Source organism: Manacus candei, unplaced genomic scaffold, assembly GCF_025592945.1.
Source record: "Manacus candei isolate 608988 ecotype Guabito, Panama unplaced genomic scaffold, ASM2559294v1 h1tg000048l, whole genome shotgun sequence".
Lineage (NCBI taxonomy): Eukaryota > Metazoa > Chordata > Aves > Passeriformes > Pipridae > Manacus > Manacus candei.
In genome coordinates this window covers 10,474,708-10,499,442 of record NW_026138096.1, presented here as the reverse complement: position 1 = coordinate 10,499,442, position 24,735 = coordinate 10,474,708, and the positions used below count along the sequence as shown (strand labels likewise).

Here is a 24,735-nt window from a genome sequence, read left to right as displayed (position 1 = left end):
ATGGGGCTGGGACATGCAGGCAGCTCGAGACCCCTATGGACATCCAGGGTGGCCCTGTGGTCAAGACAGACTCAATACTAGGGATGCAGACCCTAAGCACCCCTGGGAGAAGAGCTGGAGGGGAAGGTGCTGATCACTGCCACACAACAGGGTTTAATTAACCTCTTATCCCCTTCACTGAACACAGGGAAACCCCTCCAACAGGCTTCTCTTCAAGCCACGTCCCCCACCCCATATAATTCCTTAGTACAGCTTTTTCCTTCCTGATCTCTGATCCTACCACCTCTGATCCTGTGGGGTGCTGGAGTTACTGGGACTTCCAAAGGAATTACTGGAAAACATCCCTTGGCTTGTATGGTGAGGGATGAGATTTTTTTATAATGGTCCTGCCAGGTCTCATGAAATCCTCAGCTCACATATGCATCCCTGGGAGGTAACTATATTCAAAAAAGTCTTTTTAAAAGACCTTTAAAAATCCTTTCCAGCCGGCACTATTCTATGACTCTATGATACATTTATATACACTATATAGATTGGATATGTGCTATGCAGGGACCAGGGCAGTAGATGCCACTGGTCTCAGGCACTGGCAAGAAAAAAGTCACTGCTTGTGTCCAAAACTGCTGGGAGAAACTCTTCCCTGGGAGCATCTTTTCGCACACAGGGAGGCACTGGGCCCCCAGAGGGGGAAACCCTGTGACAGGGAGATGATCCCACCCCACCACCTCCCCAGGCACATGAGCACCATGAGAAACCAGGTGGAAATGAGACAGCATGAGCTGCATCGAGTCACCAAACCTGATGGAGCTCGGCCTGGGAACAGCCTGTGGAAAGCAAAGCTGCTGATTTTCTGATTTTCCAAGCTGACCTACCAATAGCAAAACCATCAAAGTGAGAGACATTCCTGAGGTCTGACCCAGCATGGCAAAGTCAAGGAAAGATTCCCACTGAACTCAACAGACAGTGGACTGCGGCCACAACACTTACATATAGCCAAGATTTATTTAGTATTTTTCCCCATGGTTTTAATCAAGGCTTCATCCCAATGGGGCTCCATCTCATCCTGCAACAAGGAAGTCAAATTTATCCTACAGAGTCATTTTAACACAACAGATAATGAAATATACAAAGCTAGAAACATTACCGTGTATGTATATATATAAAAAACATGTATATATTTTATATACATACAAATAACCTCTTAAATGAGAGGCCAGCGTAAAAAACAATCAGAGTAAACATTGTAATAATTTAAATTATGCAACATATTCTGCCTAACATATTTATTTTTAATGGCAGTCATTTTAATAGCTCTAAGGCCCTGAATTAATCCAATATGTTCTTAACTGCGTTCACTTTAAATACAAATGCTAATGACTTTTCCAGAGGGTCCAGCACTCTGGATGAGCTTGCTGCACACCAGTATATTCTTCTTAACATGTTTACTTTTAATAACAGGCTTAATTATGCACTCGGGGCCTAATAACCACATTTAGTCACAAAGAGAAAAACCAGCTACAAAATACTTTCTCTAAAAACTAGGCTACAGGGGATTGCCGTGCCATTTCAAAGCCACACCATCCTTTAATGTGCCTACCTGTGTTTTGGCTCTGCCTGCATCCAGACTGGGGACCCTGGCCATGGATGAGCAGCCTTGATTGACTTTTGGAGCTGGTTTTGGGGTGACCTGGGGACCCTGTGCAGCAGCCGAGCCATTTGGGGTAAAGGACCACCGTTTAATTTTTCCTCACCTCCTCCCACCCTCAATGCTCAGCAGTGGATCTGGGGAGAAATACAGGGCAAGTTTCAAAGGAAGGTGTTCCTGGGCTTCAGCAGAGGCATCCTGGGCTCTCACTGACATTGCCGGCACAGACGTGCCAAAGGGAACGCGTTTGAAAAGAATCACACCCACCATCCATTAAAAAGAAAACACAACAAAACACCAAAAAAAACCCAAAAACCAACAAACCAATAACAACAACAAAAGCCTAACTCCTACCTTTGCCTTTATGAGAGCTAGAAACACAACCAAATGAAGAGGCAGGCGACCGCCGCTCTCTCCTTTCATGCCCAGATCAACCCATTGCCGTGGGCCTGCAGCCCAGGCGGCCCCACTTGTGCCTCAGCCCTCCTGGCTGGGGCTGGGGGCAGGCGGGACCCCCAGGCACATCCACCCCAGCAGAAAGGTGCTTTCAGCTCCCAAAAAGAGAGATTCACCCAGCGGTGCGGCTGGCAGGGCTTCTCTCCCTGGTTGTGTCCAGACTTGTCCAAGCCCAGACCTGTGTCCAGACCTGTGAAATCTCACGAGCTGGAGAGATGCCCAGGGCTGCCTCCATGACCTGTGGGTGAAGGACCAGCCCAACCCATCCCTTTCCATCCACAGTTTGGAGGGTCACCCCATGGGGTGTCACAGGTGTCCCCAACATGTGGCAGGCTCACAACAGCGTGTGCTGGCAGGGCTGGAGACACCCCAGGGGCAGCACGCTTCTCCCTCCCTGCAGGAGCATCCCGGGGCTGCATCTTGCACCAAAATACCTTATGGTTTATGTCCTAAATATAACCGTGGCAGACTTTGCCAGGCTTCAGCTCCACTTGCATGAAAAGCACTTGCAAGGCTTGAACCATCTCTGGTTTTTCTACCTTCTGCCCCAGGGCCCGAGCGAAACAGGGAGGGTGGAATCCAATAGCATGTTGTGCATAAAAAGATTATGCCAAAGATAACCTTATTGCTAATAATAACCCTGGAATCCGATCCTGTGAATAGGCCCTATTGAATGCTTGAACACAGGCATTCCTCGGTTAGGTTTTTCTGCCTACAAATATTTCGCTTCAGTCTTTAAATACTAATCACAGAATTCAGACGAAGGGTTTTTTATCTTCAAAGTGCTGCAGAAAAAAAAAAATTAAAATTAATTCATTAATCAGGCATAATTAAAGGGCATAAAATATGCCTTTCTCCAGCGCAGGAAAACAACCAACACAGCGTGAAGCCATCGCAGGGACTCCAAGCATCTTTCCCACCGCGAACGTGATTTTCCCGGAGCGGCGCCTGGGCAGTAGCCGTGCTTGTTCCCAGCAGCTCTGCTCAAGCTGTCTTCCTGACATGTGTCAGGCTGTATGTCTGCCACGCAGGAAATAGGGTTTGAAGCTCACAGCCAGGAGCAAAAGCTGAGATTGAGGCTTTAATGAAGCTGGGATTGAGTGGCTAGGGTGGTTCAGTGAAGCAGTAAATGCAAACACATTATCACCTGAGAACTTGCTCCAATTTCACACCAATTAACTAGGAATCAGAGAGGAGGGCTGGGGCTGGCTGCAGAGATGGCTGATAATCCTGTGAATGGGCAGAAATGGCTCGAACACCGACCCGCTTGTGCCAAAACGAGTTTGTTAGATAACGCCGGTCCCGGCAATTTTGTCTTGGGGAGGGAGCATGTCATTACTGGAGCTGCTTTTATTAGCAAATATTAAAAACATTTCCCGAAATGCAGATGCCCGTGAGGGAAGCACGGGTGGAAAAAGTAATAAAGCAATAGATGATTATTTTATTTCTCTGCCAATGCGTCACATCACAGGGGAAGGGAAGGGGCAAAGGGAAAGGGAAGGGGAGAAGAGGGGTGGGATGCAGAGGACTTTTGGGGAAAAGTCGGCAGCTCATGGAGGGGAATATCCCACCCTTCAGGAGACCCTCAAGATGCTCAGCTCTGGATTTGGGGTGGGTTTGATTTTTAATCAACAGCCAGCAGATGTAGGTCCAAACAGGACCCCAAAACTCACCTTGGCAGCAGTGATGGGGCCCATCCCTGTCCCCTCCATCTGCACTCAGGAGCCAGTTCATCTTCACTGCATTTTAATATCTGAGTTATTCCCAATCTTTTTGGCTGTTGGGATTATTTCCATTTTACGAGTTAGGATGGAAAAAAAGACAGCAGCTTAGAGGAAGTTCTATTAAATGGATATCTATGGATTAAATACTAAAACAAATCACATTCTCGGTGGGCCAGGCCCCACATTACCCCTTCAGTAACTGCAGGTTTTGATGTCTGTGAGCAACCAGACTGACCCTCCAAACTGCATCAGCCATGAGACATCCTGTAACCAGCAGGCTGAACCAGAATAATTTCTCGGATTTAGATGAAATCTTGTTTTCATTTTAAAATGCATGAGTAATAAAAAGGTTACTGCAAACGCAAAGGCAAGGACCCCTTGCTGAGTTCATGGTGACACAACAGGCTGGAGAAGACCTCAAGAGAAACCCTGTGTGCATGGTTAACCCTGGGGAGGGCCTGTGCCCCAAGAGGTGTCCTCAGTGCTGCCCCAGCTCTTCCAGCAAGGAAGCTTCCGGGAAGCCGTGTTGTCCCTGAGAGCCATCTGCCCCGCTCTTCAGCAGGGAGCTCCAACAAAATAATTGCAAGAAAGGTGCAAACAGAAGGAAAGAAGTCACTGTCCTCCTCTCACTCAATATTGAATTACTCCAGCCTACAGGAGGGATTGAGACATCTCCCTTTAAAGTGTTTTCACTGGTGATAGAGGATGGATAGGCAGCAAAGGACCAGGACAAGTATGGTTCACCTCACTAAAAGCCAAGGAGAGTGATGGGGCTGGCTGATGACAATGCCTCATTTCTGAGCAAGGAGGGCCCTGGGTGCTCCCTGTCCCAATGTGAGCCTGATTTTCAGAATCCTGTTCACTTCAGGTGTGAATTCCCCTCTGTACAGGCTTGGGAAGGTGGAAAAAGATGTGGCTTAAATGAGCAAGGCCAGCAACTGCCAAGCTGGATGCTGGGGGATTCTTTCCCCTGGGGCAGGTGGACTGGGGTGCAGGGGGACACCTTGTTCCAGCTGTTCCAGCCATGGGAAGTGGGGATTTGTGGTTCTTCCCTTCTTGTGGCATGCAAACCACTCTCCCAAGCAGGAAATCTCCCGTTCTGTACACAACGGTGCACCCAAGCCCTGGTGTAAATCCATAGGCTCTTCCTGTCCACGCTCTCCAGCCTGTAATTATCTTAAAGGCAACAATTAAAACTATTGAAACACATGTGATGGGTTTAGGGAGCATAGCTTGGCTAATCCCCACAAGCATCCCGGAGGAGCGGAAGCGAGGAGTTCCCAGGGTGCTGGTGCTTTGCTGGGCAGGTGAGGACCAAGTGGAGCTGCAGGGGACCAAACTCAGGGTGAGGAGTTGGCAGCAGCCTGGTCCCCAGACAGTGTGGGACACCTGGAGTCATCCACGTGGCAGTAACCAGGCTGGTGCCAGGGGCTGGGTGAGGTGCAGGAGGGTCCCCCAGCTCCTCACCCCATCTCGATGCTCCCCAGGGTCACACGGAAAGTCAGTGAGAGGAAAGACCCCCATCCCCAAAACCTGCTTTTTTGGTTAAAGCTCTGATTGTAAACTTCTGTGGCAAAAATGTCACCTTCCTTTTTCCATGTCGGACCAGGATTTGGACCTATGTCAGACACCAAAATAATACCATGTTCAGACACAGCCCCTTCTGCCTTCCCCATCATTTACTGCAGCATCCCACTGCTGTTTCATATTAATGTGCAAAAGTTTCTGCAAATATCTGTGATGTTCTGCTTATGGAGTCCCAAAGCAAGAGCAAAGAGATGCATAGTGGAAAATCGCACAAAATATCACTGTCCTCCTTTGCTCATCACTTCTTAATTTGTTTGTTTTGCAGGAATCATTCTTTTTGATGCTTTTCTGAAAGCACCATGCTCCTGGAGGGTGATTATATGTGATTTTCTACTCTGCTTTCTTTAAGAAATAGTTCTAACCTGTCCTAGAAATGTTAAAGCAGTTTTGGGAGCCTGAAAATGCAGCAAACTACGGAGCAAAAAAGAGAACACAAACTCTTTGTTCTCAGTATCTTGTGATCTTAAAGTGCTCGAGGTGATCTCAAGGGTGTCAGGGCAAGGACAGAGCCACTCAGGGCAGCCACTGGCTCCTCTCTTTTCCAGCCCTCCTGCTCCAGCGAGGCTTTTTATCACCTTTTTGTGATATGGTGTTCTAAAGATTTCTAAAATTTCCAAAATTTCTAAATTTTCTTCTTTTCCCAAAACTCACACAAAATTTAAACCATTTGGACTAAAAGTGAGTAATTTTGTTTTTGTTTAAGATTCTGCTCAAATTCCCTTTCAATTAAGTATTTAACTTCTGAAGGCTTACTTTCTCCTTTTTCTTTTTTTTTTGGCTTTTCTCTTCATGCTTCTCCTTCCTTTCTCACTTCTAAAATGCAATTAACTGGGGGAAATCCTCTTCTGAGCCACTTCTGGTGCTGCTAACATAGACAGCCCCAAGGATGCTCCCAGCCCTGCGCTCCCCTCACTAGGAAAGGAGCCTGCAGAGTGTCGCAGACCCCCTCCCATGTTCCTGGCTCCCTGTGGGTACCTGTCCAGCTGTATCAAAATCACAGGACAGACACAGTCACTGGGCCAGAAGGGATAGAAAAAAACATGGCAAATCCAGCCTCGGGTTGACAGGACCCCAAAAGGGCCCACAACTCATAAGTTGCACAGCAGATGGCCAATGTCTCTTCATGTATTTCTTGATTAACAGCAGCATTTTAGATAAGTGAAGACCAGTTGCCTTTGAGGGCAGAAATAACGTTGGGCTGAAGTGTCATTCGGCGTCGCGGGCACACGGCAAATTTTATTTGGGGGTTGCTTTCCATCACGTGAGCATCTGACATTTTATTTGCATTTCTAGAGGGCTTTAGCACTGAGTTCCTATTTTAAGCCGGGAAAGGGAGAGGGCAGCAGGGCTGGTGGTAGCTCAGGTTTCCCTGGGAAGCACACCCTGAGCTGGGAGATTAATATTGATGACAGGAGCAGCACACGGGTGGGGATTTACAGCAAGAGTGAAAAAACCTGGGGAAACCAAGAAGCAAGAGGGATGGACTCCTATCTCCAGACTCTCAGATCAAGATGTGCATAAGCCAACAAGTTTCTGGGCACGGTGAACACGGCAGTGTGTTGTTCAGCAGCCTGTGCAGCGCCCAGAGATCAAACAAAGTGATCTCCTCTGCCTTGAAAATGCATGAAGCTGCAAGATCTTAAGGGCAAATAAACTTACTTTGATTGCAGGGCTGGGATCTTGGAAGTTGCACTCCTTTAATTTCCTTGAGCTGGTTGCTTTCCCCGTGAAGGACATGTACAGGGAGGTGAGTTTTCAATGGAAACTGGTTTTGCCTCATTTTCCACCTCTCTCCTGTTACAATGAAAGAAGCGCCGAGCTCCGGAGGCCTGCCTGCCTCTTTCTATGCAGACAGAAAGGGCTGGGTGTCTGTGTTTAATTACAGCCTGAAATAACTGCATTTAAAAGACAACAGCAAGCTATTTAATTAATACTTATCATTAGCACACATACGAATGCCTAGCAGCAAATTGCAACAACAAAGCAAGTCCTTCTTTATTTTTTTTCCTTGCACATGGGATAAATTAATTTAAAAAAAAAAGTAAACAAATTATTTGCACTAGATTTGAAATTACTTTTATGGAGTGAGAGTACGGGGACAGTAGGTATCACTCCAGGAGAGCAGAGATGTCTGAGAGCAGAGATGTCTAAGGGCAGGCTTCTCAATCTCCAGTTTTTCAATCTCCAGCTCTCCTGGCCAAGAAGCTTATCTTCATCCATCCATCTATCTATCTTTCTATCTCAGCATTTACACTGGGCTCATACCCATGTCTGAGCGCCTACCTGTCTTCATACCTGTCCATAAATTACATGGCACCCCCAGGGCCTTATAAATAATAATTCAACTCCCAAACCTTCAGAACAGTGTTTTAAAGCATTGGCTTATAATTCACCACGTTGTGGACTCCTCCTCTTAGCTCATAAATGTGACACTGGAGCAGAGGGACGTGGCAGCCCAGTCAGTGGAGTAATTGCCTCCAAATCTGTTCCCTGGGTGGGAGGAGGGGAAGGGTGGACTGCTCTGCTCACAGGAAATAGCATCCTCACCTGCAGCCCGGGATTTTATATTCCTCTCAATTTTGTTTCAACCAGTGCTGCAGTCAGCCAGTCATCCCATGTACCCCGTTAATGAATAGCACTCTTAATGGCACTATTAATGATTGGAGTGATGAATCACAGCTTGGCTCTGCTCCTGAAGTCTCCATGGGACCCAACACCAGGTGACAACTGCAAGCTCGGAGGCAGATGGCTTAAAGGGTAGACCCCATGAGTATCCAGATAGATCCCAAGACATTACTTTCTCCTCAAGATACGTAGGAGTTAGGAACACATCCCAGCCACGCCCCTCAGTTTGAAGGGTGTCCTGACCTCTGGAGGAACATGGGATTCCTATGGAGTATGGCCACTGGTTCATTGGCATCACTGTCTCCTGGATCACATGTGTCAGATCTCCTTGCGGTGAGGGACCTGAAATTGGAATTTTTGCTGAAGAAAAGTGCGATCAGCTGATGTATGAGGTGAACTATTTGACAAGTCTGTCCTGGATTTGTGATCAGCTCTGGAAGGGGCAGAACTAATATATTGTTAACATTGGGAGCATGTCAGGCTGCCAGAGACTGCAGCCCCCCAGCAGTGTTGGGTGAGGAGAGACCACTTTTCTGCATGACTTTCCTCCCTCCATTTTCCATCTTTCCATCAAACCAACCTGACCTTCCCTCTCAGCCAGAGACCTGAGGATGAGTGAGCAGAGTCGCAAGCTCCTGTTCTAGGGACAGAGTGTGAGATCCCAGTGTGAGCAGCCACAGATGCTGTGGTCTCGAAGCAGGGTGGGACACAGCATGCCCAGGGGGCCAGGTTCATTCCCATATCCCAGGTACTGGCCTGGCACGTGCAGCTGTGCATTTCCCCCTGTGGGAGTGCAGCACCCCCTGCAAGCTGAGCTTGTCTGTGCTCCCTCTGCCTTGGCTCCAGGCATGGAACAGGCTTTTCCTGCTGTGCTTCTGGCCCAGAGATCGCAGAGAGAGTTTTCGTAGTGTCATTCCCCCCAAAAAATCTGATACCCCATAGGGGTATCCTCAGGGATAGTTGAGAATTAAACTCCTTTTCGCCCTTCCTGGGCATTGTCTGCAGCGAGGCCAGACCCTTTACCCATTCTACGGCTTCAGGGCATTGGGATGGGAGCATGGAATGTATTCATCAGGTTTTCTGCTTGCAAAACACACCAGGACCTTGGCAGGCTGTGAGTCCAGCCCCACTCACCCATCCTTCCCTGTGTTCCCCAGTGAGGGGTCCGGGTCTGGCCCCTTGCCCTCCTGTCTCCTCCTCCTACTCCAGTCCTGACCAGACAGCTGGGTTTGCAACCTCTTGCTTGGATGTGGAATTTCAGGCCTCTCCCCTCTCACAGGGTGTCTTAAGCTATGATTAAGAGCTAAATTACAACTGGGCAGCCGTCCCCGGCCGAGAGCCGCAAGATTTGGGGAGGCAGCTATTAAAGGTGGTGGAGTCCACTGAGCACAACATCTGCATCAACCAGAGGGGATCGTGGGGCCGAATGGGACCAGGGGGTTTCTCACTGGCACCCCCAGTGACATGCTGCACCCCCCCACCCTGTGCAAAGCCATCCTTCAGCCTCGTGAGGCTGAGGTTAAGGTGCTGCTTAAATAGGAGGTATTTTGCTGGATTGGCTCTTAAAGAAGGGTGAATGATGGCCTTGTGAAGCATCATTCCTGGACTCCACCACCATTTTCCTCCCAGCTCCTTGATCCATGCAAGTAGAGCCGTTAGCATTAAAAACATCCAAGTGCTGTGATTTTTTGCATAATTTTCAACTAAGCTGTTTCCCTCACCCACGTTAATTGGGATGGGGCAGCCTCAACCCCCCATCCTGGAGAAGGCACAGGTCCCTCCTCTCCTGCAGGGTTTCAGTGGGATGGAAGAAGGTGGCACGGGGCCGGTTGTGCTGGAGGGAGCCAAGGAAAAGTCTTCCTGGGTGCCAGCAAAGCAGCCCAGGCAAAGCTTCCCACTCTTCCCGCACATTCTGCAACATCCCAAGCTGAATCACTTCACAGAACTTACTTTTACCCTGTTAAATGCCACTAAACCTTCAAATTAATCCTCCCATTACAGGACTTCTTTTGATGTCAAAGGGGGAATTTTTTTTGATGGCAGAGGGGGATTTTTTCCCCCCGGTATAATTATTCCTATTTTTCTTTCCCCTTTTTTAGGCACAAGAGATTCCTGCCAGATGCATGACTTGTGGAGGCAGCTCCCACACAAGGTATTTATATATTTATATGTATATGATGGGAACGTGGTATTGAATGACCTGAAGTTTCAGGCAGAGGATAAGGGGAATTTCCCATTTCCTACTCGTTACAGTGGAAGTTGCCCGGGAAGAGTCTGAAGCAGGACTAGGACCAAAAGCCCTGAGATAAAGAACTGCTTTCCAGTGCTGTAAGATAAGCATGTCCAGGGAAAACATCTGCCATTTAACACTATAATTGAGCAAGTTTCAATGCCTGGGAATGATCCCTGCCACTGCCTAAATTACAGGGATGGGTAAGGTGGATTAGCTCCAGTCTTGCATGTGTTTCCCATTGAGCATCTTGGGTATTACTGGGATCACTGGGTTGAACATCCCAGCACGGAGCCAGAATCACTGGATAATGCTCATGAAGCAGTGGGTAGTGCTAACGAAGCTTTCTGTAACAGCCAGTAAAGATGGAACAGGTAGGTCAATCCAGAGTTTCAATCGGATTTTATGAATTATTAGGACAAAGGGGATACAATTGCAGAGGTCTTTACTAAAAGTGTTATGAAATAGTCCATATACTTCAATGGGGAAGTGCATTCTTGCTAATAAATCATCACATGGAGGCTCCCAGCATAACATGGGGCTTTCCTGGGAACAGAGAATGAGCCCTGGGAGGCATTGGCCAGCTGTGCCCAGTAGCTCAGGTCTGTGTGACTACCTGCCCCCCGATCCTCCACTACCCCAGGGGTGCAAACTGACTCCCACCCTCTGCCTCCCACCGCTGTGCCATGGCTCCAATCCACCCCCGGAGCACCTGTGCCCAGTCCTGTCCCCGCTCCAAGGGAGTGGACCTGGTCTCCATTGTTGTCAGGGCAGTGATTTCAGGGGGGATCTGGGGAACCAGGCCAGCTCGGAGCACGGCATCCTGAAATTTGGCTGAGGAGGCTGGAGCTAAGCAACACCGGGGAATGCTGCAAAGGGAAGAAAATCAAGGAAATTGGGATGTAAGCAAGGCCTGGGCTGGAGATACTGAAGGAACAGGGGGATAGTGATGCTCCAGTCCCCAACACTCCCTCACCTGTCTGGCTGAGAGTAGTGGTAGTGAGCAGCCACGGCAGAGTGGGGGCACAGCAGGTACTGGTTTTCCTCCCAGCAGCGCCGCATGGCTCCAACAATATCCTCGTCGGAGGCTGAGCGGGATCGCAGGGTCTCGGAAAGCTGTGGGAATCAGGGAGGCTTGTTTTGCACAGGGCATCAGCCACAAGCACTCAGCAAAGCAATTCAAAATAGGGAGGCTGGAGGATGGAGCTTCCCAAGGACCGAAGGAAGAGGGGTTGCTGCAGCACTGCTGGAAACAACCATGGGGACAGAGTGTGAGCCAGGGTTTTCCATCCACAGGTGCTGCAAGCGTGGGTGGAAAGGAGCTGAGACCCAGCTCAGCTCTTGGCTGCTATTTCCATGCTCTGAGGGACTTGTAAAACCCACCTCAGTGTAACAGCTCTTCTTGCTTTTAATAAAATCATTACTTAGTATTTATCTTGCTGTGCAAGCAGGAGTAGGCACCAGGCAAAGGATCCTCCTCCCTCCTAGTGAGGGACAGTGATTGGGAATTTGGATGGGAAGAGGCAAGGCTTTGCATCTGGCCCTCTCATAGTTCATATCTTCAGTTTTCTCTGGTATCCCTCTCTGTGTTGTGCTCCCATTTGCCATAAGAGTGAGGCTGAATTGCAGCACCCAAGTCATCAGACCCACTCCCAAACACTCAATTTGTGCCAGCATCTGCTGCACGATGCCTCGGTGCATGGCCAAGGATGGGGTGGTTTCAGATCCTAACTAAATAATTGTAGGCATTTATTAATTTAGTTTTGCAAAGAAGAAAGAGCTTTTTTAAAAAAAAAATAAAATTTAAAAGCGGTTTTTAACATCTCAGTGCACACACATTGATATAAAACTTCTGTTCTAGCCTCACACGTAAATTTTTGGTTGGAAGCTCTCCACTATGATTTTTTTATTCTGTAAATGAGTTGAAAATGGTAGTTCTCCTTACACACACACATACATAGCATTGTGTGTGTCAGGAACTGACCTTTCTGTGCAAATCCTCTGGCAGCTTTAGCCTTTTTGATACACTGAATCGCTCCATCAGTGTTTTTATCAGGCTGCTGTCAGAGCCTGAGAGCAGCCACAGGATCCTCTCCACATTGTAAGGCTCCTGGGAAAACAAAGCAATAGGTGAGCAGTGGAAATTCAAGCATTCGTCTCAGGGGAAGAGCACCTGTGTTGATTCTCTGATGTCTCCGTAGGGTTGAGGTCCTACTACTGAGTTTTTCTTGGTGGCAGCTGGTGTGGGCTTTTTGTCTTCCCTTTACTCACCTACATCCCAAGACAAGTCTTTGGGAACATGATGTCTTTTGGACCTTTGACCTGTTTGACAGTGACCATCAGATTAAAACAGAAAATGCAGGGATAACTGATGAATCAACAGTGTGACCACATCTGTACAATCACCGTGATGAACCCAGGCTAATAACACACTGTGCACTGGAGAACCAGAAATATCCAGCTGTTTACTCAGTGTTGCAGATGCTGAGTGACTCACAGTGACACCCAGCTCCCTGCAGGGCTGGCTGATAATCTTTGAGAACTTATAGGGCACATATAGGGCCTGACTGGCCTGTATGACTGCGTAGCAATCAGTGTTGCAACACCACAGCAGAGCTCTGTGCAAGACCATAGAGGAGGGTCACAAACCAATTTCTCTTCTCCCTGTCTCATCCCTGCATGTTTACAAGCACTAAGAAACATTCATCCAGTGGTTTGGCTGAGACACCTTGTAGAGACAGACAGAACAAGGGACACCAACTCACAGAGTACTCATCACATCTCCTGGGTTCAAGTGATGGGTTTGAATGAACTTTTCACATCTTTCTGCCTGTGACCTTTTGTCGCTCCATCCTGTTCTACCTTGGAGAGTCATCAGGTCCTACTCAGACTTTTGTGTCCTCATCTGGGTGTCTTATGGCCCCAGTTCTGTCCTTCATCTTCCCACCATCACCTCCCAGAGCCTCTAATCTTCAGCCTAGTCTGGGTGTTGCCTGCCCTTTGCTTTAGGTTGTCCCCTGTTTTAGGCTGTCCTCTGCTTCTCAACCTGGCTGTCCTGAGAAGCTACATGTCAGTGTGCCCTGGACTTCAACAACCTGCTCCCAGAAGCTCCTCCAGCACCATGCTCCCAACATCCCTTCTCCTGTCCTTCTTTCTGCGGCTCCCACATCCTTCACATATATTTCCCCTTCACCCTCCATTCATGCCAGCCTTTTGGTTTCCACTACAGATGTCTGTGTCGACACCAGTAAGCTGAACTGGGCCAGGACACTGATGCAAGTACTGGCCTTACCATCTAAGTAAGGCTTCTGCTTCTGTCCCAGGCCACCAGAACTGTCCAGGAGAACTTTGGGGTCCAATTTGGAGGACAGATCACACTGGGGACAAAGTTTTGGTGTGTGGACATGAGCTGTGTGGTGCTTCCTGACCTCAGGGCCAGAGAACATCCCCTGGTTGTCTTTAGGTGCTGCAAAGACACAGCACCTGCTGTGATTCTCCTGGGATTGCTCCTTACAAGGCTCATCCACACCAGACTTCCTGCTTCACCTGCAACTCTTTAGGTAGCATCTAATGAGAAAATTTTCTCTGCTGTACTTTAGGCTGCAGAAGAGGCAACCTAAAAAGGCTGTGCACTCTCCATCCTTAAAGGTTTCCAATACCCGAATGGAAAATCCCTGGGTAATTTGGTGTGACCTCAGGGCTGACCCTGCTTTAAACAGGCCCCAACTAGAGACCTCCTGAATTCCCCTCAAGAATGAATAGTCTCTTATGCTGTGGAAAAATTTGCATGGATGCTTCAGATGTGAGCTGAACAAAGATGTCCCACACAGGTGTGGAGAGGGATGTGTAGAGGGATACACCCATCCAGCTCCTCAGCAATCTCAGGATATCACCTTGCCTGACTGCCTGCTGCCATAATCCCAAAGGCTGGCACAAGCCTGGGTACCTCAGCAGAGCAGTACTACTGAAGGGACATGGGCCCAGAAAGGAGCCCAGATACCCCTGGAGCTCTGAGGAGCTCCCCAAGTTCATGGCTTGGGAGGAAAGCCACGCTGCAGAGCACAGCCTGGTGACAGGGGCACAGGGACTTAGTGACTGCAGAGCATGGCAGCCCCTCCAGGCTCCCGGGTGCTCCCAGGGTGTTTGAAAAGCTTTTGAAAAATCCAAGTAGCTTAAGGCCACAGAGACACAACACCAAGGGTTTCCCTCTGATCACTTATTTGGAAGCAGATCCAATCCCTGAGGATCACAGGGTAGGGATGAAACGGGAGGTATTTGCTTCCAGGTGTTTGGTTTCTGTACCTCTACGACTTTTCTTTCTGAGGCCTTTGCCTGCCTGTTGAGACTTGTTTTGCTCTGAGCAAGCTGCAGACAGCCATAAATGAGGCATTTCTTCTGGACTTCCCTACCTTCTTCCTGGTCTCTCCTCTTGCTCTTGGTGGAGCCTTTCAGAAGCATTGACAAAACCCCTGAGACATGGTGGCATTTATAGTTCTGTAGTTGTCACATGTGAAAGTGTCCCTCTCTTGCTAACCTTGCACAGGACAAAACCCCAGAAACACAGCACTTAACAATGAAGATCACAAAGTCAAGCCCTGAAAAGTGAGGAGGAGGGTGTTTGATCTACCTCAGCTCAGCAGTCTGCAGCATAAATGGTTAATAGGAGTCCCACCTCGTAATGCATCACTAAGAGGCGCTGCCAGTGGCAGAATTATGCAGGTAGATTGGAGTAAAAGAAAAAAAATTCAATATTTGCTATTTCCCCATTTTGGCCAAGTCACTACATACCTGAATATCCATGGCTGATGCTAATGTAGCCTTCACGCTCTCTGCCACTGAGAAATCTCCATGTTGGACAGTCCTATGAATTATGTCATTGCTGTTCACCACGGCAACAACTCGAATTGGGAGACCCATTTTCTGGGCAATGCAGCCAGCTGGGAAAAAACAGTGAAAAATAAATGTGTGCTTGGTGAAGAAACATCCAAAGGAAGTTTAGCAAAGGAGTCATTGTACAAATTGATTGAGCAACTGGCTCAGAAGCAGACACAAATGATTTTCCCTGGTGGGCTCTGAGATATCTGTCTCCAGGGGTTTGGTAGAGCACCAGATTATAAAATCCAGGGATGCAATGCTCCACCTGCCATTGAACACTGACCTTTGGGCATTTCCATATTTGATGATGGATGGTTAGGGGATGACAGGTCAGGCAGGTGCTGTGCAAGCAAGAGAGATGAAGATTTTGAGCTTGTTAATGCTGCCTCAGATGGGCAACCTGGAAGTGCAGTGAATATATCAAATCCTTTGTTGCTGTCATAAGACAGTTCTATGCCTATTTTGGGACAGAGGCAATCAAGGGCTCTCATTTAGAAGGTCAGATTATGCAATTATGAGTGGTTCTCTTGACCACACACTACCATGCAAACCAGAGTAGGACTAGGCAGGACTCCACACCTCTGTTAATGTCTCACTTAAGAAATCAGAGCCACAGTATTTTCCCTCTTTTCTTCATCAAACACGTTCTGTCCTCTCCTAATGTTCCCATCCTCAAGATAGCTACACTCATCATCAAAGGGTGGTTTGGGTTTTTCTGCACCTTGTAAATCATTAGTGACACCTAAATTGAGTAATAAGCATACATGAGTAATAAAATAAAAGCGGTTCTGAAGAAATCCTACCAGAGAGTGGGTGTTTTAATAAATAGCAATACCTAGTATCTGTGAAGTGCTTTTGGTCTATAGATCACAGCATTGTCTCTCTTACCTAACCTATCTTTTTCCCTTTACCTGTGATATTTCCTCCTCCTCCTGTTGGCACAACAATTTCCACCACTGGCAATGGGGTGGTATCCAGGGATGGGGCACACTGAAAGTAAGCATAGAAGAAGTGAGCAATCTGCACCATAATCCTAGACCAGTTGATGGAATTCAAGCTCATCAAATTGTATTTTCTGGCGAAATCGTCATCGGCGAACAGTTCCTTGATGGGCTCATCGATTTCATCGCTGTTCCCGTGAGCTGTCAAAAGGAGAAAGGAAAGATTAGATCTGCCAACAGCAGTGCATCAGGCACAAGGTATGTCTGCTCAGAAATAGGGGTTGGTCTCAAGCCCTGGGGTTTGCTGTGGCCCATCTGCCTCAGGGGCTGAGTGGCACCCTGTGGATGTCGGGTGGTTTCTGCAGACGTGGCACTCTGGGTTCCTGCTTATACCAAATATATATTTCCCAAATATGTATTTCCCCTTGTGAGATGCCAAGGTGAGACCTGGCTGAGCAGAAGAGTCCATGAGAACTCAAGCAGCTCAAGCACCCAGTGGTGATGCTGACCCATGGGGATGGCAAGGTGGTAGGGGATGGATCACACAGGAAGGTGAGAAGACAGAGGGCAGAGGTGACTCCAAATCCTTTTAGTGTCAAGAAATGGTGCTGAACTCAGTGTAGCCGAACACCAACCACCTGCATGGAGGCAGCTCTGATCTGTGGCCAGGAGACAAAGAAGCCTTGAACTACTTGGTCACCAAACTGGGTATGTCGTCTCCTGTTAGCAAGATGTCTGGGCATGGTGATGGCAATGACCCGACTGGCTACAGCTGCTAAAGCTGTAAATCCCACTGAGTATCTCCCTGAGACTTTAAGGGTCATGGTTTTGACACAGCAGGGCCATAGAGTGGACAGTCCAACAGCAGTGCCAACCAGCAAAGACGTGGACATTGTCTTCAATGACGGTGGTCATCTGAAGTTCCTGTATCTGAGTGCAGAGCCCCTTGGGCAGCAGAACAAAGATGTCCATGTTCTTCTGCCCTCTCACACTCTCGATGGCCGAGCTCCCTGTGTCCCCTGAAGTTCCTGTTTCAAAGTGAGGAAGCACCAAGAAAAGAAAAAAAATGATGCATCAGTCAAACCTGCATTGCTGCACTTCAAGAAAAGACACAGAGATGCTCCATGAGATGTTTTTGACTAGAGAAGCCACCCTGGCATTGTCTGGAGATCACTCACCAGCCACCCATAAGGCAATACCACCCTGGGGCATCTGTGGGGAGGGCTGTGGGATGGTGGCTCTCAAGGTAAAGGCCTGACCAGAAATGTCACCCCCCACAAAGAGACATACTCACCCACCAGAATAGTGACGTGCTTCTGCTTTTTCTCCAAGAAATATTGCAAAAACTGCCCTGTGCAGGACAAGGACAGATCCTTAAATGCAAAAGTAACCCCGTGCCACAGCTCCAAAACATTCAGCCCGTCTTTCAGCCTGGATAAATGGACAACATCCTTGTGCCTGAACCTGCTGAAGGCCCTGTCGATCAGGTCTAGAGGGAAAATGGTTAAAGGAGCTGTTAGATTGTTTTTCTGACCCATGGCTTCCTGCACCTGTGTTCTTCATGCTCCCGGTATCTTTCTGCACAACCAAAGACTCTCAGTTGCTGGAGCGGTGACAGACATCCAACAAGTTATTAGTAGTTACTAGGAATAAACCAGCCCAGCTTCATGGTGTTTGATAACTATGCCAAGTAACCCCAGGGGATACTCTACACAATCAGAGAAAACTGTGCTAAAATATAAAATACAGGAAACCTGAGTTTTATCACTATGTGCCATTGAGACAGAGGTTGCAGCTGCCCTCTGGTGGAGGTGACAGCTCTTAAATGTTGTAAAACATTCAAAATGTGATCTCAAGGAGAGCGTGGAGCAGCAGGAAGCCCTGGAGGGAGGGTAAGTCTGGAGCTCAGCAGAGCAGCCAGGTGACCCAGCAGCGAGTAGGGTAACAGCATCAGCCATCACTACTGAAGTCAACAGAATCCCTATTTGCACACAGGGAACACCTTTTCCTGCAAGGTGACAGAGGAGATCAGGGTACAGAAAGGAGCAGGCAATAGTGCAGCAGGCTCCATCCTCTGGGGGCCACGAGAGGGTGGGGTGTAGGCAGGCAGGTGCATCTGAACACCCTAAAATCCTCGCGCACATCCCCACGAGCAGCTCCCTGCGTGGCTGCACTCACCACTGAGTGTGTTCCGTGGGACCAGGTCGGCTGGGATGAAGAGGGAGCACAGCTCCTTGACCAGCCCACGGTAGCAGAGGCTACTCCAGCGCCACAGGGTGTCCCTGTCCAGCGAGGGGATGTTCTGGGGCATGAACAGGCCCCCGTCGGGTGCATAGCCGGAGAAAAGGGCTCCCTCGAAGTCAACGGCCCTCGTGCCGCCCCGTGTGCTGATGTACTCCATGGCTGCTGGGAGGGACTGCTGTCACTGCCAGGGACCCAGAGTAGACCCCTCAACTCCCTCAAAAACTTCCCCTATGGACACACAGAGCTCCTCAGGGAACAAACCACCTCCTCTCAGGAAAAGTCACAGAGAGCTGGAGCAGCGGGGGCCAGTGAGGGGCATGCGGCATTTTGCAGGGGATGGAAAGGCCATCTGGGATTTCTGCCAAGGTGGCCGGAGCCTCCTCGTCTTGCTTTCCCTTCACCCTTCCCACCCTGCCCCGGAGACACTTCCCGCCTGAGGAAAAGCCCTGACGGCGCAGAAGCCGCTGCACAAGCACGTCATGTCTCTTGTGGGCTGTTTGCCAAAGCTGCAGCTTTTTTTTTTTTTATTTTGAAGGAAAAAAAAAAGAAATAACTGTTTTTAGAGCAGGCTGATTCTGTTCAAAGGGGTTAAACTAAGGACAGGATTTGACACAGTGCAGGAAGGGCTGAGCTAAATCCTCCGTGTTCACGCAAATCCGACCGAGCAGCCACCGGTGCTGCTGGAAGAGGCCATTTCCCACCCAGATCCCGTGAACTCCCACGACTGTTCCCACCTCGGGCACTTGGGCCGATGCTGCAGCCCCTCGGCAAGGGATGGGCAGCAGGAGAGTGAACAAACAACCTGCTGCCACCGCTTCCAACCCCGTCACCCTTTGCACTTGTGCTCACGGAAAACGTGTCCCCGTTGCAACATGACGATGTTCCCTGCGGAGCAGCCAGCAGAGACAGCCTCCCTGCACCGAGCCTGGGAATGGGAGTATGCTGCAGCTCAGGAGAAACCTAATTAAATATTAGAAGAGGGCTTTTAGCATGAGGGTGATCAAGCACAGGACACAGACGGCTTGTTGTCTCCATTATAACCCCAGCTGAGGAAACACATTGATCTGGTGTAACTGTGAGCTTGGATTTCAATTTGAGATTGAACCTGCTTAAAGCAGGTTTTAGGTCAGAAACATCCTTGCAACGAAGATCAGTCTGTAAGTCAGCTGTGCAAAGGCAAGTGTTCAGCCTCCTAACAACCCTGTCCCACCAATGGGGAAACTGAGGCAGGAAGGGAGAGGGGACACATGTGGGATTGTGAAAAAGAAATCAGTTTTCCTTTGCAGGGAATGGCTGTGCATCCCTTTTCTACTTTTTATTTTAATACAATCAGTGTGTTTTGAAGGGAAAGGTTGACACAGGACCAGTGGCTGCACAAACCCAGGGTGCAGCTCAGTGTGTGCTGCTGGAGCTTGAGTGGGGACTTCAGTCCAGGCAGGTAAGGTGCAGAGGTACAAGGGATGGCTGATAACAGCCTGCCATGACCCAGAGAGCTCATGTCTGCAGCAGGGGACACATTGCCTGCCAAAGCACATATCTAACTCTGGGGAGTAACTGGAGCCATGAGAAAAGTTTCCAGAAGAGGGTTGTCCAGTCCTTGCCCTGAGCACTGACATAGAAACAGGCTTTTCTACACCCAGCATTCCAAAGGGCTGCTTCTGCAAGCTCCTCAGCAGGAGGCAGAAGCAAAACTTCAGGCTGCGGGCAAAGTTGCCCCTGATGGTGTTCTGCAGAGCAGGAAATAAACAGAAGCTTTTAAATAATTTATCTGAGCTCACACAGTGGGCAGAGCAGAGCAAATCTCTAGGAAATCAGCTAGGCAGGGAGCTACTTATCTATAATTATATACATTATATCACCCAACCAGTCCATATCTCTCCACCATCAGGAGACCTCTGTGCTCAACGTTCCCCATGACATTGCAAAAATGAAACCTGCTGTGACCTCCCTGTACCCGCAGACACCACGTCCTCATGCCACACTGGCATGTTGTGGGATGCTGACCCTGCAATGGGGGTCTGTGCACATCCCAGATGTGCATCCAGGTCCTTTCAGAAGGTGCTAGAAAAAAACAGGTACAGGGCTGGACCTTGTTCATCAGGGATGGCTCAAGTTTAAATTGATGGTTAAACCCCCCCAGCATCATCCCTGAAGTCATCGAAAGTTCCCAAGGTCATCTGGCCATCTGATGTCTCCAGACCAGAGCCTCAGCTCCTCATCATGCTCCAGTGATAGCTGACACAAAAACCTGCAAGTAGCACCTCTGGACAAAAACAGTGAAATATTGGAAATAAAGGAAATATTAAAAGCTGCAGGATACATGGTTTGTCTCCTCTACTCTGACCTCTCCCCTCTCCCACAACAGTATGCCAAGGTGAATTTAGGCTTTTCCTTCCTTGCCCACACAGAGACAGAGCACACTTCGAGCTCAGCTCAGATTTAGGCTAGAACAAGGAAAGAATCAAATCCATAGGAAAAGCTGCACAATCTGATAGTTCTTATTTCCAGAGTAATAATTTAATATCACCAATGTGTGTCTGATCATCTCTGCAAGGGTCACCCAGCACATTTCAATGAGACCTCACCTACTCCCACCACCATGCGACATTATGCCCCAGGGCATTTACTTACCATATGTCTAGTTCTTCTAATGTGTGCTTTAGCACAGCCAAAGAGATGACTTCACTGATTCAGCTAATTTTTTTTTTCTAAGTGAAGAGTTTACAATGAGACTGATGATCCCTTCAGCATTACATCCCTCTGAGATGCAGGAACCCTGCAAAAAATGGGTTATACCAGGATACCTGCTGTCTGCATTTGCAGCAGGGCTGTTGCCACAAGCCTGTCTATGCCCTGGGCCTATCAGCAGTGATAACTCTCACTAACAGGGTCAGTGGTTCATGCTGGGATGCAGGGACTGCTGATGTGGCAGCCACAGGCAAACACAGAGGAAGTGCCTGGGACACTCACTGGGATGACAGTAGAATTTAGTGGGAGGGCTTTTCCCATGCTCAGCCCTGAAATTTTCATGCATTCAGGTTTAGAGTGGCATTTCATTTTAGATGGAGCTCTGAGCAATCTGGTCTAGTGAAAGGTAGTTGTAACAAGATGATCTTTAAGTTTGCTCCAACCCAGGCCATTCTATGATTCTGTGATTCATTCTATGATTCTTTAACATTATTTTGAACTTTAGAAGAAAGGAGGAGAAGAGGGTGCCCGTGCACACCAGCCTGTCAGGACTCATCTACCGCAGCAACAGATCAAGGGCTGGAAAATGTAATAGCCTTTAATTAACCTGGTCTTACTCAGTGCCTCCATATTCCTGCTGGTATTAGCACTCCCACTTTGGACCTTGTCTGTTCCTGAGAAGTTCATGCTCTTTGGACTCATATGTCAGGAATCAGCTGTATTTGCAAATCCCAGCTAAGGCTGCTGTCAGACTTTTCCAACCTTTTCTTTTGTAGTGCATCAGTTTTCATCCCTCCAGACAGAATTTTCTCAGCCTCTTCACCTTCCAAAAGCGTGATGAGGACTGAGGAAGCAGAAAGGCACATATAACAGCAAGGAGAAAATTTTTTTCCTGCACAAATTCCCATAAAATTTCAGGTCTCAGGCCCAAGTGTTGCAGCACTCAAAGACAAGCACGGCAACACTCTCAGCTTCGTGTTTGTTGAGCCGCTTTTCCGTCCTCTCCAGCAATGGGGCCCCCTACCTGTCCCAGGCACAAGCAGCGCTTTGGGTTGGGGTGCCCTGTCCATTCCCCCCGCGGAGCATCCCCAGGAGCTCTCAGGAACACGGTGAATCTCATGTCACTAGATGGCGACAATGCCTTGTGTCCACGGAGGAGATGCAGAACTGCTGCCTCCCGAGTCTTTCCCTGTTCCCCACCCAGCCTTTCCCACCCTCCCACACCTGCCTCCACCTTTCGGGCCACGGACATCCAGCAATCCCAAAAACAGCTGGGAAACATCTCCCCAAAGAGCCCTATTTTGGAGCTGAAGAAGAGGAGGCAAGGGTGAAGTTCTGGGGCAGGAGGTCAGGCTATGAAGCTGAGAGGCCTGAGCCAACAGAACAGCTTTTATCACCCTCCTTTCAGCAGGATCTCTCCTACCCCCAGGGAGACATTCAGAAAGAGGAACACAGAAAGGACCCCACCTTTCAACTGGGTCCAGAATGCACCAATTTTTATAAAAAAGCATCTCATAACCCTGAGCAGCACAAAAATCTCCCCATATCTCCCAGTCCTGTCTCTGCCCACAAGCTGTTTGGGGCCTGAAAACCACACACAAATAAAAGCCTTCGGACCTATAAGTGACCCAGGCGACACCAGGCAGGTTCAGTAAGGGGGTGATCAGCATATCTGGGGTTTTGCAATGCCATTTACTACCCCATAGAGAGTACATCCCAGTGGAAAGTGCATTATGTTGGCTGAGAAAAATATATAAGCTCATTACGGGGGCTTGTTGAAGAAGTTGAATGTCCCGTGCTCTCTCAGGCGCAGAAGTGTGAACTTTCACAGAGAAAACAGGGAGATTCTAGATTTAAAAAAAAAAAAAAAAAAAAAAGTAAGGGTTTGGAAGAAACCAAACTATTTCAGCTCTGCCTATCTCAGGAGCAGACACACACGTTGGTCAGCTTTGGAGATCCACGGCATGAGAAGGGGGGCGAAGGAGGTTTGCAGAGTGTCTGCAGCTGCACAGGTAAATGCACACCCAGAATCATTTGTTTGAGCTTCATGTCAAGGAGATGTAAGGCAGAAATGCTCAACTGTAGATGAATTAAAGTGTTCAAAGATGCACCTGATATAAATTGTCAGCATTTCAGCTGCCATGAAGCAGAACTGCCACGTGGGTCACCTCCTCTCATTATCAATGTAAACATAGAGACTTTTCCACGTCCACCTCTGGTGATTTTGCAGGGCAAGGAGCTGCCAACACGGCAGCCCTTTCCCCACAGAGGGGTGCAACTCTTTCCTCAGAGGGAGGTGTTTCACAACCAACTCAAGGACATCTGTGTTGTGGCTTGGATCTTGTAGATCAAAGTGTAGGAGCCGCTCATAAAGACAGAGCAGAAAGGGAGCCCAGGGAATTGTGCAGTGCTGGCTCCTGTGGTGGGGTATTGGAGACGCTGTTACCTGGAAAAGGTTGTGCAATCTGGTCCTACTATACCAAGGTTTACAATATACCCCTGTGCCTAATTTCATCTCAAAATCTGCTGTCCCATAGGATATGGGCCCTGTGACAGCCCTCTAGGGACTTGACAGAAGAGATGCTGTGGAGGCAAAGCAGTCACAGCATGTTTGTTTTATCAGCTTCTCCAGGTGACTTTGGGAAAGTCAGGCAGTCTCTGTCTGTTCTATAATATGAAAAATGGGGATATCTATGCTCAGGGCAGCACTTTGATTACAGCAAACACGACAGGACAAAGCGGGACATGGACAGTAGCAATCCTGGGCTTTGTCCACAGCTCTGGTCTTGCTGGCACTGTGGTTGTTTCCCATGGAGTATCTCTATGGTCCTGAACCTGGTGAAAACTCAGGTGTTCTCAGATCCCATGTAACCTTTCTGCCCTCCTCACTGCAGTGTCCTGCCTCAGCACTGACCCTCTGGCTGGTGCATCATTCTTGTTTTGTTGCTTTCCCCGGCCAAGGAACACCATCTGCTAGGGAAGGTCTTGGGGGTTACTGCTTGAACTTTCCCTTATTTTATATATAAACTGTGGTTATATATTTGCCTCAGAGAGAGACAGGAACAGGCTCCTTCTCATGCCTGTATGGGCCTGAGAAGCTCTCCTTGACTAATTAGCTGCAATCCCCTGTGAGCAGCATTGACTGAGCCACTGAGTTCAACAAATCAGGATGAAGGAGAGCACAGGCCAGCTGGAGAGGTGAGCACTGGCCCACAGCAACAGCCAGGTGTCCCTCCAGGACTGGAATTCATCTGACCACTGGAGGCTGCTGTCCTTTACATCCCAATATCCCAGGTTCCTCCACTTGTGCAGACGAAGATTTACTTATCCCCACCATGTCTCAGGGGCTCTTCATGTGTCTAGATCAGATGGGGACATCTGCACTGCAAACATGGTGGGATGAGATGAATCATCTGCATTGGCTAAATGTTCACTGGCTCTGCCTTAGGGGACTCTTTCAGACCTTCCTCACTCAAGAACATTAACTGCTAACGATGGCTCCATTTATTTCCCAACATTTTCTTTCCTTGCCCTGGCATGAACAAGCTCCATAAGTAAAGAGCACCATTTTCAGTCCATATACTCTGCCTCTGTGAGCTGGACAGTGGGATGGACAATACATGGCCTCTGAGGGCATAAGCAGAGGGGTCCATATGCCCAGAGAGAGGCTGTGGCACTACGCCGCAGATGTTTGAGGCAAGAGAGTGGGAGGTGAATGGC

The 24,735-nt window shown here is 48.6% G+C and overlaps 1 protein-coding gene across 4 annotated transcripts; it reads right to left on the bottom strand.

The window, feature by feature from the left end:
- Positions 1-10,652: 10,652 nt before the first annotated feature.
- Positions 10,653-21,116, bottom strand: THNSL2 (threonine synthase like 2). Of its 4 annotated transcripts, none has more exons than XM_051798584.1 (10): positions 20,959-21,116; positions 19,062-19,287; positions 18,262-18,489; positions 17,378-17,572; positions 16,959-17,111; positions 16,054-16,284; positions 15,056-15,204; positions 12,252-12,377; positions 11,244-11,383; positions 10,653-11,136 (listed from the first exon to the last, which is right to left on the bottom strand). In XM_051798584.1, exons 1-10 carry the CDS (start codon positions 20,959-20,961, stop codon positions 10,902-10,904), a joined length of 1,686 nt encoding a protein of 561 aa, XP_051654544.1. In that variant the 5' UTR covers positions 20,962-21,116; the 3' UTR covers positions 10,653-10,901. The 4 variants fall into 4 exon arrangements, with proteins under 4 accessions (XP_051654544.1, XP_051654545.1, XP_051654546.1 ...); XM_051798585.1 differs by having other exon boundaries at positions 18,262-18,486; XM_051798586.1 differs by having other exon boundaries at positions 18,262-18,486; positions 19,177-19,287.
- Positions 21,117-24,735: the final 3,619 nt, after the last annotated feature.